General features: G+C 58.9%; 1 protein-coding gene across 7 annotated transcripts in view; it reads left to right on the top strand.

Annotated features, from left to right (window-relative positions):
- The window catches only part of BAIAP2 (BAR/IMD domain containing adaptor protein 2), a 94777-nt gene that overhangs the window by 61125 nt on the left and 19928 nt on the right, over window positions 1-13724 (top strand). For all 7 annotated transcript variants that reach the window (XM_075904079.1, XM_075904081.1, XM_075904076.1 and 4 more), the window contains one exon: window positions 12326-12478. In XM_075904079.1, coding sequence (XP_075760194.1) covers window positions 12326-12478 — 153 coding nt within the window. The remainder of the gene's footprint in view (window positions 1-12325; window positions 12479-13724) is intronic.

Here is a 13724-nt window from a genome sequence, read left to right as displayed (position 1 = left end):
GGTTAAACACTGGAATCAATTGCCTGGGGAGGTTGCGGAATCTCCATCCCTTACGAGCAGGTTGGGCAGGGATGATCTAGAAGATGGTGCATGGTAGGAAATGTAACCGTGTAGTCGATTAACTGATAACCAGAAGCTTATTGGTTAATACTATATCCTACATGCATCCCCCCGCCCCCAACTAGGACATTTGTTAGGCTGGCCAGCAGTCTGGCTCGCTGTGGCTCTGCATTTGAAATGTGTTAGGAGCCAGGTGTGCAGGCAGCTCAGCTCAGTTCCGGCTCATGCTGGGTCTGTGAGCTCAGACCCCCTGCTCCCCCCAGACAGGGGCTATAGCCACCCCATGCGGCTGCCTCTGTTGGGGGCTCCTCGGGAGTGGGGCTGGAGCGCATTGGCTGCCGGCCCTGCCCCTGGGGACTGTAGACTAGTTGAGTAACCACTAAGAATTCATGAGGCTAATGGACTATTCAGTGAACTGATATTTAACATCCCTCGTGCATGGTCCTGCCATGGGGGCAGGGGACTGGACTCGACCACTCCAGGTTCCTTCCAAGTCTAGTGTTCTTGGATTCTGACTCCACTCTCTTGTTCTCGGGTTGGCTTAGCCCAGCGGCTCCCCGTGGTCTGTTTTCTTCAGCTGCTGTCGGCTGACTGCCTTCCTGAATCGGAGGAGCAGCAGGTTTGAGGGGAAGCCATGTGCCTCGTCTGGAGGATGGGAGAACTTGCCAACACGGGAAGTGAAGAATCCCAGCTTTCTTGGCAGCTCGGCTCTCCTCATCTCAGCAGCTGCTGATGTCAAACAGACGCCCTGTCTTGTTCCGCAAATATATCTGATCTCTGTGACAACTCTCCTTATTTAAACCAGAGAATCACTTGCCTCTTGGCAGAGGAGCGCTTGTCGTTTGGCTCCGATACTGCCAACTTGGGAGTCTTGGGGTGTTTCTACCCCGGCACGCTCCATCTGTGCGGCGGGGGCTTCGTAAAAGCAGCCGAGTCGGGGCTGCGAGGGGGAATGTGCTGCGCCAGACTCCAGGACACTGGAGCCGTGCTGCCCTGGACCGGTGCCTAGGGAAGTGAGGGGCAGATGAGTTTTTTTGATAGCGAGAAGTTGCTGTTGGCAGCTGGTCGTTATGAAATAGCAGGGGCGGCCGATACACTAGGCAGGGGAAGGCTTTGCTTCCCAAGCCGCCAGCCTGGCCCCGCCCACGTGCCGCCCTCAGAAGGCCTGCTGTAGGTATTCTGGGGGTGGAGTGTTGCTGCCCCCCCCCCAGCGCCCACCCTCCCCGCGCCCTGAGGCTCGAGACCACAGTGCCGCCCTCCCTCCCTGTGATGGGGGCGTGGCCTGAGCACAAGGGGCGGGGCTGGAGGCTTGCCTCCCCCCAGCCCTACGGTCACTAGCTGCCCATGTGGAAAACTCCTCCTAGTCCATTAAAAACCTGTGCGAGGACTCGTGGATCTAGGGGAATGTGAAACCTCATTCCAGGAGGAATAACAGGGCGTTCGAACTAGGCTTTAATTGGAACTACTGGGTGTAGACACGGGCAGTGAGTCCGGTTTTGTAAATTTCAAAAATGGCGACCGGTCGGGAAGATGCAAATCAAGCGCGGGATATTTAAATCCCAGGCTTGATTTGCCACTTCGAATGCCGACATTATCCTGGCTCTTCAGTGCGAGGGACTGTTCCACAGCCGGGTTCAGCCGCTCTGCAGGCGTCTCTGGCTTTCATCCGCAGGAAGCGTAATTGCTCTTCTGTGCAGTCCCATTGCTGCTGAATCTCGGGGGTTTGCCGTTGTCCTGATGTAAAAGTGAAGCTTAAAACCGGTGCCCCAGGACGACGGGACGAGGAGTTGCTCTGGGAATAGGCTCAAAATGCATCTGACGACCTCCCCTACCTCCACCTTCCCAGCCCCTCCAGCTGGAACTTGCACGTGGCCAAGCTCGGACAGACCAGCAAGACTCCCGGAGGAGTTGGGTGTCTGGCCCGCCCTGTGGCATTGGGACTGTTTTTAGGTGGCGGTGCTGAGCAGGTTTGGGGTCACACCCAGGGCTGGCAGCTCTCCTGGACCGGACACCGTTATAGCACATGGTGTCCGGCCTGGGATAGCTGGCAGCTTAGCCACAGCTGGAGGCGGCTGCGAGGGCCCGGGGCCGGCAGCAGGACCCGGAGCGGAAGCCAGCGGGCTGGACTGCAGGCTGCAAAGCCTGTGAGGAGGGTGGGACTCCGGGGGTGCAGAAGCTGGCAGGACCCAGAGCTGGCGGTGGGGCCGGTCCCTAGGCACTGAGGAGCCAGGTGGAACATCTGTGGGTGCTGGAGCACCCCGTGCACCTCTCCTTGCCTGGCTGCCCCAATCTGCAAGGGCCACAGACTAAGAGATGCCCAGTGTGTCCCAGGGCCAATGGGAGGGAGGCCAAACAAGGATCCTTCCTCTCCCCCGGGAACACCCGCTTCTGTTCTGCCGTTCAGAGGGAAAGGTCGGGGGCCAGTCCCCCTCCGGCAGGCGGACTTGGCTGTGCGTGGGGGCGGCTGGAAGTGGTCTGCGGGGAGGGTGAGCAAGGCCGGGGGAGAAACGCTCCCATCACGCCGCCTTTTCTCTGAGCTGAGCCGCCTCAAATTAGTCTGCTGGAACCGGCTCTTGCAGCTCATTTCTGCTGAGGCTCGGAGTAACTTAGAAACGCGTCCCTTAGCAAAAATAAAAGCCTCTGCGTGCGGCGAGTTCATAAGGACCCATCCGAGCGGCTCTCTCGGCTGAGGGCTTGTTTCTAAGTGGCTGATCTCAAACCGCCCACGCAGTCAGCAGCGAGCAACGGGTTGGCTGTTTCTCGGCCCTGGGGTTTGTTTCATGTCGTAGCTGTGCATGGCACTTGGCAGAGGGAAGCAGACGAGGTTTCTCCCCTGCAGAGCAGGCCTGTGAGAGGCGACGTGAGATCACAAAGAAATGAAACGGGAGGCCTGACTGTTAGCAGGGATAGATTTATTAGCTTGGTGTGTCTTATTAGCTTCCCGTTTGATACTCTGAGTGCAAAACCCAGCCATGTAGCTCTGCTCCCTCTGCAAAGGCTTCATGCCGAGAGAAGGTGGCTCGCATGAGCAGCTGGTGAAGCTCCCAGCCCCACCCCTAGCCCCGCCCCTTCTGTTCAGGCCACGCCCTCATCACAAGGAGGGTGGGCGCACATGGGCCGAGCTGCCCCAGAGCATGGGGAGGGCAGGTATTCTGGGGGGGGGAGGAGGCAGCAACACTCCACCCCGCCCCCCCCCCCCCCGTGTATGCCTACAACAGGCATTCTGGGGCGGAGTGTGGGCAGGGCCAGGCTGACGGTGTGGAAAGGCAATGCCTCCCCTTGCCTAGCATACAGGCTGCCCCTGGTTGCTTGGATCTTGCCTGGGGGCGGGTTTGTACAGCAAACGGTGGGCGTGTGTGAAAGGAGAGTCACTGATTGCAGAGGGGGGGTCGGGGGGGCTGGGAACCTGACCCGAGCACTTGAAGTACAAGAGCCAAGCAGAAGCAGGGTGGTGGTGGTGAGAAGAGAGGGCGAAGGGCCCATCTCCACTGCCGCAGCCCACCTAATCGGGCGTCGCTGCAGCGTATCTAGCAACGGCTTCACCCCGTCTCCTCCAGAGGCCACGTGTGAGGGAGAGAACAGTGCCAGGAGCCTTCGGAATGGCTTTCCCCTCCCGGGTCCAAGGGAGAGGATGGGGTAGGGCGTCGTGCTGAGGAAACGAGGCGTCGGCGTGTTCATACGTCCGTGTTCAGGGCCTCCTGGCTCCCTACCGACCGGGTTTCTTTGCCAGAGAAAACAAAACGTGGTGCCGCTTCCATGGAAACTCACTTGCCGGCCTTCTCCAGTGCAGCAGCGAGCTGTGGTTCGCCGGGCTACCGAGGCGCAGGTTAAGGCCGGCTGCGGCTCACTCGGCAGCCTGAGGTCTGCGAGCTGCGTGTGTCCCTCGGCGAGCGGCACGTTGGCGTCTGAGATGGTTCTTGCCGGCAACACGCACAAGCCCGTGCCGGTCTGAGCAATGGGTTGAGGACGCCGGACTGCCCGGCATGCGAGTGGGGCTACGCGGGCTCTGCCTGTTCTGCCGCTCCGTGAGGCCTGTCTGGGCAGCCGTGACGGCAGTGGAACAACTCCTGCATGTTGGTGGCTCGCGGCCAGCACGCTGGGAGCCCTGCCGGGCGGAACCGCAGATGCCGCGTAAGACGTTGCTGCCGATGGGGGTGTTGCCGAGTAAGTCGCCTCCTGCCCTTTGTTCCTGACGCATTCAGGCCTGCGGGCAGGAGAAGGGGACAATTCCTCGGGGGCCGTGAGCCAGAGAGGCCTGGTGTTCCCAGCCGCTGTCCTTTGGAATCGCTGCCACACGGCTCTGAGGGCTGGGGGGGCCCAAAGCCTCCGTCTAGGTGGCGTTGTGGGCTGGCTGCCCCAGCCCCGCCCCTTCTGCGCAAAGCCACGCCCCTTCTCGGGATGTGGCGCCCCCCGCCCCATCTTGCCCCAGGGCCCGTGGTGGCTGTCAGCCCTGCTGGATGGATTGACTTTGAATCGGAAGCGTGCCCCTGCCGAATCTTCCGCACTACTTTCTGCAGCTCCTGGATTCCCCTTGGCCTTCCACTCTAGTAGAGAACCTAACCTAGCCCCTCTGTGTGTGAGATCCTAGCTCGATATGGCTGCAGGTGGTGAGGAGTTAATCCTGTGTTATCCCTGAGAGAGCGTTGGTGTCCGAGCAGCTGTACAATGTAACCCAGGAAAGACAAGCCCTCGCCTCCTTCCACTTTGCCTCCAGAGCCTAAACAAGTCAGACAACAAAATAACCCATGTCTGGGGTTCGGAACAGTTCTTACTGGTGGTGACGGATGAAGCACGTGGGAGTTCACTCGTAAATCGGATGGGGCTCGGAATAGCAAACATGTTCTAAGTAATCACTGCAAGACACACGCTGGCCACGTGTTCAAATCGAGTTTGTGTTTTGTTTCCACCATTGCAAATCACATTTTTTTCACCCTTAGAATCATAGTCCTAGGGCTGGAAGAGACCTCAGGAGGTCGAATCCAACCCTTGTTACAGAACAGTGGGAATCTGTACATGGACATAACAGGGGGGGGTAGGGGAGCATACTTAATTTCTAGAGCCCTGCAAAGCCACGGATATCCACATTACAGCCACGGGTGTCCACATCCGCGGATGTGGATGTGAAGAACTAGGGGTCCCCAAATGAAACGAGTAGGTAGCAGGTTTAAAACAAACCAAAGGAAGTTTTTCTTCATGCAGTGCACTGTCAACCTGTGGAACTCCTTGCCAGAGGATGGTTGTGAAGACTAGAACTTGAACAGGGTTCAAAAAAGAACTAGATAAGTATTGATGGACCTCACCTCCATGAATGTATTAGTCGGGCTGGGCAGGGCTGGTGTCCCTAGCCTCTGTTTGTCAGAGGCTGGAAATGGGTGACGGGAGGGATCATGTGGTGATTCCCTGTTCTGTTTGCTCCCTGGCATTGGCCACTATCGGCAGACAGGACTGAGCTAGATGGACCTTTGATCTGACCCAGTGTGGCCGCTCTTATGTTCTTATGTCTATCCATGGCTTCCCACGTCAGTCTCACGCCAGAACGTCTCATCTGCATTGGTGGTGGCAGCTACTCCAGGCCAAGCCCGGCCGGAGCGGTTCTGGGATCGGGTTTCATGTTTGCCTGACGCCTTCTTCAGAAAGGGAAGAGCTGAATTCCTGGGTTGCACTGAATTCATCTGCTTTAGAAGAGACTCCTGGAAGCCAGAGCTGGAGCCGGCTCCCTCCAGGGGCCGCCGAGGGCTGTGACCCCAATCTTCCTGCGATTGTCGAGTTTTAAATCTATTCGGCGATGTTGGTTTCATCACTCCCCTGGAGAGGTTACTGTGCCACTTATTAGATCTTGCTACCAGAGAGCTTTCCCTGAGCCTCCGCCTTGATTGCGGCTTCTTAATTTTGATCTCATTACTTCTAATGACTCCCCTTGTGCCACATGAAATAAATCCTCTGCTTCTGACGCTCACACGGCTCCAAACCTTGCTGGCTGCCTCCATGTTCTCATGTCATGGTCGTCCCTTGGCTCTTAAATCCTTCTGGCCCGGTCATCTATCCCAGTCATGTAGCTGGGGTTGGTCCTGCTTTGGGCAGGAGGCTGGACTTGACGACCTCCTGAGGTCTCTGCCAGCTCTAGGATTCTATGATGTTTATGGCGCCTCTCTGAGCTCCCCTGGTTGGTCTTTTGATTCTGTTTTGTGAAAGCTAGTAGTGTTCCCACCAGAGCTAAACATTGACTGGCTCGCCCCTCCTTCCTCACGATCTGATGCATTCATGTCTCCATGTTCCCTCTCATTTTTTCCATCAGTGTGTGAAATACATTTTATTGTGCACCAAGGCAGGTGCAGATGCGCACCACCAATAGCAATGCAGGCTGCTAATTAGCCGGGTGGTACTAGAATCTCTCCTGGGTGGCTGTCCAAGCACACCGCTTACAGGGAATGTGTTTGTATGCCTCCCAGAATCGTGTTAGCCATTTCTGCTGCCCCATTGTCTACTGCTCCTGGCTTCCCTTTGTTGATGAGTGTTGTGGTGTTTCCCCCCGAGATGTATTGGCTTGTGATTTATTTTTCCCTAAGCCAAACTGTTCTGTTCGGTAGGTCCCCTTTAGTCCTTCTGGACAGCTGCTGTTCCCTCGTTAATATGTGGCTCACTCTCTCCTTTCAGTCATTTAATAAAGAGGGTCCCTGATGCTGATCCCTGCAGTACAGCTCAATACGGCGCCGATTGGCATTAGCCCCAGTTTCCCCTCTTCCCTAGTTGTCATGGAATTGTTTTTATCCAACACCATTTGAATGAATGTACGCAGTAACAATACGTGGTGATCGCATGCGCTCATAAGAACCCAATAGGACAGCTGCTGTTTTGCCTGCTCTGGCTGTACATTGATCACTGCTCGGAATTCGGGTTTGTCTCAAGGATTTTTTTGACTTGTCATGTTAACATTCTGGTCTCCTTTGTTGAGATCATCGAGGATTCATTTATTGGTCTAAAAACTGATGGTACTGTGCAAACTCCAGTCGTCTCGTGTTAGCGAGGAGGGTGACTTCCAGCCAGTGTGGCTGTGTGTTCCCTTCCTCTGTGGCATATTCTCCCCCCCGGGTGTAGGAGTCCATACTCCTCCGGGTAGGAGCTGCTTTCGGAGAAGAAGCGGCGAGGAGTCCTGTGGCACCTATAGACTAACCAAAGTGTTGGAGCATAAGCTTTCGTGGGCCAAGACCCACTTCGTCAGATGCATGGAGTGGAAATGCCCAGAGGCAGGTATAAATATGCAGGCCAGGATCAGGCTAGGGATGATGATGGATCCAATCAGGGAGGATGAGGCCCACTTCTAGTAGCTGATCTGGAGGGGTGAATTCCAAGAGAGCAGAAACTGCTTTTGTAGTTAGCGAGCCATTCACAGTCTGTGTTTAATCCTGAGCTGGTGGTGTCAAACTTGCAGATGAACTGGAGCTCAGCAGTTTCTCTTTGAAGTCTGGTCCTGAAGTTTTTTTGCTGCAGGATGGCTACCTTTAGATCTGCTACTGTGTGTCCAGGGAGACTGAAGTGTTCTCCTACAGGTTTATGTATATTGCCATTCCTGATATCTGGTTTGTGTCTGTTTATTCTTTTACGTAGGGACTGTCCAGTTTGGCCGATGTATATAGCAGAGGGGCATTGTTAGCACATGATGGCGTATATTACGTTAGTAGAAGTGCAGGAGCGTGAACCAGTGACAGTATGGCTGATCTGGTTAGGTCCTGTGATGGTGTCGCTGGTGTATATATGTGGGCAGAGTTGGCACCAAGGTTTGTTGCATGGATTGGTTCCTGAGTTAGAATTATTATGGTGCGATGTATAGTTGCTGGTGAGAATATGCTTCAGGTTGGTGGGTTGTCTGTGGGCGAGGACTGGCCTGCCTCCGAAGGCCTGTGAAAGTGAGAGATCGTTGTCCAGGATGGGTTGTAGATCACTAATGAGAAGAGCTCGTCAGTCAACTCCAAGCACTAGGGATCTAACGCTCAGAGGGGTAGCTGCATTAGCAAGTGAGTGTCATTCATAAAGCGGTAGGGGAACACTCTATTTGGACACTCAGTCATGGATTTAAAAGTAGCCATTCTTCTGCAAAGGGGTTTCCCCACCCGAATGCACAGACACAGCTGAACTGGAATTCATTTACAGATTTGACACTGTTACCCTGGACTTGACCAAAGACACTAACTGGTTAACGCACTGCAGAGCCAATTTCCCCTGCCTTTAACATTCACAGTTTCACATCCAAAGCTGGAAATAGGACACATCCAGCCCACGTAACTAGCTGCATTAACACGGGTCCTACAATTTACAGGTAATTGCTTTTGCTGTGTGCGCAGCTTGGCTTCTATTTCCACTCTGACTCGCCTGCTGAGGTGGGTTTTACCCACGACCGCTCACGAGCCTGTATATTTCCAAGGTGCCACAGGACTGCTCGTTGGTTTTAGATCTCGAAGAGTTAGTTGGCTGTTACAAATATTCAGTAAGCTCTTCTGAGGGTGCTTACGGAAGAGAAGAGTGAGGGGGGTTTGATAGCAGCCTTTTTAATGCCTTGAAGGGGGAGTTCCAGAGAGGCTGGAGACAGGCTGTTCTTGGTGGTGACAGAGCGAGGAGCAAAGTTGCAGTGAGGGAGGTCTTGGTTGGATATTAGGAAAAGCTCTTTCCCTAGGAGGGTGGGGAAGCGCTGGGATGGGTTCCCTAGGGAGGGGGTGGAATCTCCATCGTTGGAGATTTTTACTCCTGGTTTGACCAAGCCCTGGCTGGGATGATTGAGTCGGGGTTGGTCCTGCTTTGGGCAAGGGCTCGGAAGGTCTCTGCCAGCCCCGGGATTCTGTGCTACTTAGACTTGCTCCGCAGCCCTTGCTGCTTTCCGTTCCTAAACCACGTTTCCAGCCGACTCTCTCCCAGGTGCCCTTCTCGTCCCCGATTCCAGCAGAGCGAGAGTTAAAGCCGTAGGCAGGCCGAGTGGCTGCTGTTCTGGGAATGATTCACGTGGGCAGGGCAGCCTCCTATGCTCGCTGCAGAGACGGGGCTTTCACCTTCTGGCGAGCGCCTCCCTCCCCCACAGGGAGAACAATGGGAGCCCTTCGCGGCGCTTGCGGCGCGCGCCACCTTCGGAATGAGTCACCGGCTCCCGGGGGCACCGCTGGGCCTTGCCAGGCTGCCCAGCTTTTGTGAGGGGCAAGATTTCGCTCTTCCGTCCTTCCGAGATTGAGTCCCACCTCCCTTCCCCCCCAAAAGCTGCATCTTCCTTAACAGGAGTTCTGGCCTCTGCCTCCAGGCCGTAAGGCAAGGCTATTTTAAGCCACCATCCCTCTCCCCTCGAATGCCCGTGGCTCCCTGGGGGTACAAGGAGATGCCGACATTGCTAATTAGGCCAGCTCTGTTCCTGGTGCCAGTTTTAGCTGCGGCCTGCACCCGAGGGACGGGAGGAATTTGAAGGCTCCATCAACCTAAAAACCCAGAAGCGCTTTCCAGAGTGGTCAGGCGGGAGCTTGTTCTTCTGGGGAGGGGTTAGACTCCACTGCCAAGGATTTCGGTGCCCTTCCCCCCGACAATTCGCCCCCACTTGGCCCCCGCAGGGTTGGGGAGGCCCGGCGGGGAGTGACGGAGACGGGCGCCTGTCTCGGGCCGAGCCCGTCCCCTCGGCACGTTGTTCTCTGAGGGTTGGCTCCTGTGCCCGGCCTCCGGCGCTGAGCTAGCGCACTGGGAAGAGGCTGCTCCTCCTCCCCCAGCGATCTCCAGCACGGCTGCTGCCGGGCCCCCTCCGTGGGCACGCGGGGCGTGCGTGTGGCGCGCTGCACGGCCCTGCCAGCCTCTGTCCGCGCCGTTGCCAAGGGCGGCAGGTCCAAGAGGCAGGGGCAGGCAATGCCTTCCCAAACCACTTGCCTGCCCCCCCTCGCCCCTCCAGCACATCTCCTACAGTCTCCCAGGGCTGTCCAGGCATCCGCCCCGCGTGGGCTGGTAGAAGGGGGCCGTGCCGCCAGCCCTGCTGGGGCTAGGGAGGCTGGGGGGACAGCCCTCCCCATGCTAAAGGGCTGGGAGGGGGGAGGCTGGCCCGCTGTGTGGGGGGGGTCTTGGCTCCCACAGGACACTGGGCGGCAGGGGCGTGGCCTCAGGCGGTAGGGGCGGGGCTAGGGGCCTGCCTTCCCTAGACTTAGGTTCTCTCATCGCCCTTTGCCCGCCCGCAGGCTGCTGCCGGCCTGTTCGGATCAGCTGGGGTTCGGTTTCCGTGCAGCCTGTCGCCGCCTCGCGCCAGCGCGTTGAGTGGGTTACGTGTGCCGGCGTGGGCGGAGAGCACGGCTCTGGCCCCTCCCGGGGTTGACCCTGACTTCAGGGCGTGCCGGCCAGCAGGGGGAAACCTGGGGGTGGTGGGAAGTGTTTCTGTCTGCGGTCTCTGGGTGCGGCAGAGCGGGGCCTTTCTCCCCTTTCGCTGCTGGCCACTCTGCGCCCGCGGGCGAGATCCAGGAGCAAACTAGCTAGAAGAGTCTCCCCAGTGCGCCAAAGGCACGTTCCCCCAGGGCGCGCTCTGGCGTTTCCTGCTGCTCAGACCTGGGCTTTGCTCTGGGGTGCAGCAAGCCACTTGGTCTTGCATAGGGGGAACCCCGCAGCCCTGCACCGCTGGAGCCCCACGCAGCCACCCCGGGCAGCTCTTAGGGCTCCTCCTCCGCTCCTCCTGGGAGGTGGGGACACAGCACTGCCCGCTCCAGACAGCGCTGCTGGCCACGCCCCTTCCACCTGAGGCCACGCCCCTTCGAGGAGCATGGAGCCGACCCCTCCTCCCTTGCCAAGGTCCCACTATGGCTGGCCGGCTGCTGCCCCAGTCTTGCAAATTGCCCTCCAAGCCCGTTCCGAGAGAACAAGCCGCCGCGGGCGTTGGCTCTCCCGGCGGGTTTCTCTAGGAGACCGCTGGGAGGCTCAGGGAAGTGGTGAAGAAATTCAGACCCTCTCTTGTCTAGCTGAACTGCCAGATGGTCTCCCTGCTTGGGGTCCTGGGGGAGGGGGATTTGTGGCCTGAGCCCAGCTCCTCACCGGCTTCCTGAAGCGTCGGCCTGTCTCCGAAGCCTCCACGACGGTTGTTACCGAGAGGTGCTGCTGTCTCAGCGGCTTCTTCCTGCAGCACGAAACGTACCCAATGACAGAAGCAGGGTCCGGGGACCAGCCGGTGGTCCCCGTGATGCCGTGCGAGGGCAGGGACGTGACTGGTTTTTGTGGCGCTCGCAGGCCGTGCGCCCGGGGAAGCGCCGGGTCCGAGGGCTGCGGAGCCCAAGCAAAACGAAAGGGGGGCGAGTTCCACCGGCGGGGGAGAGGTTGTGTGCGCGCTGCAAAGAGAGGGGGTGGGAGTATCGGCACCCACCTGCCATGGGGACCCCCTCTGAGGCCCGGGGCGGTTTCGTGCCCAGGACCCCCTCGCTGCCAGGCAGAGCGTGTGGTGAGAACGGGGGCTCTGCGCTTGGACAGTGGCGGCGAAGCGACTCTGTGCTCGGGTTCGTTTAGCCTTTCAGGGCATCTTCTAGAAATGGCCCCGGAGATGGGAGGGGGAGGGCACAAGCAAGGGGCTTGGGGGGGCATGAGGTGAAGGGAACCGCTCTCGTCTTGCTCCGCAGCCTCTCGGTTCTCTTCGGGGGCTTTGTGTGCCGGTTTGCCAGAGCGGGGGGTGCGCCGGGAAGGGGGGCGTGCTCCCCTGCTGTGGCAGATGGAGGGGTCGGGGCAGAAACGTCCTGCGTCCGAGCTGCCTCACGCCGGCAGGGCTTAGGCAGCAGCGCCAGCTCGTGCAGCATGTTCTGAGCCAGCGCTCTCCCCGAGTGTGGGCGTTGGAGAGGGGGGAGCTGCAAAGCCGCTCGGCTCTGCCCTCCCCCCGCCCGCCCACACGGCTGCTGAAGCCCACGCTCTGAGTCAGGAGCTGTGTGTGGGGGTGTTCGGATGAGTAAGGATGGCTGGGGAGGGATGCGCACTCGCACGCCCCACGTGCCCGCACACACACGTGTGCGCCGAGAGTTCCGTGCCGGCAGGCCAGCCGTCGGCCCGGAGCCGTGGCGTGTGTCGATAGCGTCTGTGCTCTGGTGGGAGACGGGAAGGGATGGGCAGGCTAATGCCGCAGGTATTTCTTGCAGCACGGGCCCAGGCAGTGCTCGGGGTCCGGACCCGAAAGAACGGGCCTTTGTGGTGGGGTTCCGGGTGCCTCTTTCAAACCTGCAGCAAGGTCATCACACTGACACGAAACACCCCCCTTCCAGTAACCGGCTCGCGTCTCTTCTTCTCCTAGTGCATCGACACCATCAGCAGCAAGCAAGGGGAGCTCGAAAACTACGTCTCCGACGGCTATAAGACCGCGCTCACGGAGGAGCGGAGACGGTTCTGCTTCCTGGTGGAGAAACAGTGCGCGGTGGCGAAGAACACCATCGCCTACCACGCGAAGGTGAGCAGCCACGGCGCTACTCCGCCGGCGAAAGGACCGACGCATGAGCGCGCCTGTCTGTATGGCGGTGGTCACGGGAGGGCGGGGGGCCTTTTGGATTGGTGCTGGGGGGAGACCAGGGGCCCTCAAAGAGACCTAGGTTGAGCTAACGAGCCGGGCTGCCTGGCTGAGCGCTGTACCAGACCGGTGCCCTGGGGCTCGGGCCGACGGGAGCCGGGGATGTGCGCCGATGGGTGCGTTGCGCCGCCATGGGGGCGGGGTGTTCCTGGACTGCATATGCCACTCCCTTGTCTCCGTGAGGTGGAGCTTTGAGCCTGGCAGACGGGTCCGGGGGGTGGGCGTTTGGCCAGAGACCTACGGGATGGAGGGCACGTGCCGTGTATCTACAGCTGCTTTGCTGGGCCCCCAAAGGAGACCCCCCAACTTCAGAGCTCTCCTGGAGTGGCTGCCAAAGCCCAGCGCTTGCCCGGCCTGGCAAGGCTGCAGCAGCAGGCCACAGCCCCACTCTCCCGCCCCAGGACCCTCTGCCCACCTGAGGCAGAACACACCTCCCCGCTTCCCTCGCGTCGTCCCCGGGCCGCCCTGCGTCAGGGGCGCGCCGGCTTCACGGAGGGGTCGGATCCCCGTTGGGTCACCTGACCTCGCACCGGGACCTTCTCCCGGACCGTTTCCGCTCCTCGGCTGCCGTTGGCCTGGGAGGAGCAGCGGGGAAGGGGGTGGTCCGGGTGAGCTGTACAGTAGCGAAGGAGAGAGGTAAATAGCGAGGCTGCTGGTCCACGGGCCCATTTAGCTTTTACTTTTTTTGGCCGGGGGGGGACTGCTGCGAACCCCTACCTGTTTGCCGAGGCCTTGGGGCAGAGTGCTCCTGCCCCCTTGTGGTGGTCCGTTAGCTAACGATGCCACTAAGGGTCCGTAACGCCTGCTGCTTCCTTAACACAACAGCCGGCCGCCTGCTTGTGATCACAGTTCGAGTTATTCCTGTGGGTTTTCCCCCCCCTACTTGTCGCTCATCTCACTTGTAATCTCCGTCTGCCACGAGGGAGCTTTGAGCAAGGGAGTAACAGAAGAGTCCCAGTGAGTCACCGCAGCCTCGCTCGGTCACGTGTGCGGAGTCCAAACCCAGTACACGTTCCGGGGGGGAACTGTTCGGTTCAGAGCCGGATGCTTCCGAGCCCCTCAAACGTTGCTGGAGCCCCACGAGATACCAGCGGCCCTTCGGAACCCTTGAACCTCTCTAGTCCAGAAC

The sequence above is a fragment of the Pelodiscus sinensis genome, chromosome 20 (genome assembly GCF_049634645.1).
Source record: "Pelodiscus sinensis isolate JC-2024 chromosome 20, ASM4963464v1, whole genome shotgun sequence".
NCBI classification, from domain to species: domain Eukaryota; kingdom Metazoa; phylum Chordata; order Testudines; family Trionychidae; genus Pelodiscus; species Pelodiscus sinensis.
The sequence above is the reverse complement of the archived record's forward strand: the minus strand, read 5'-3'. Positions and strand labels throughout refer to the sequence as shown.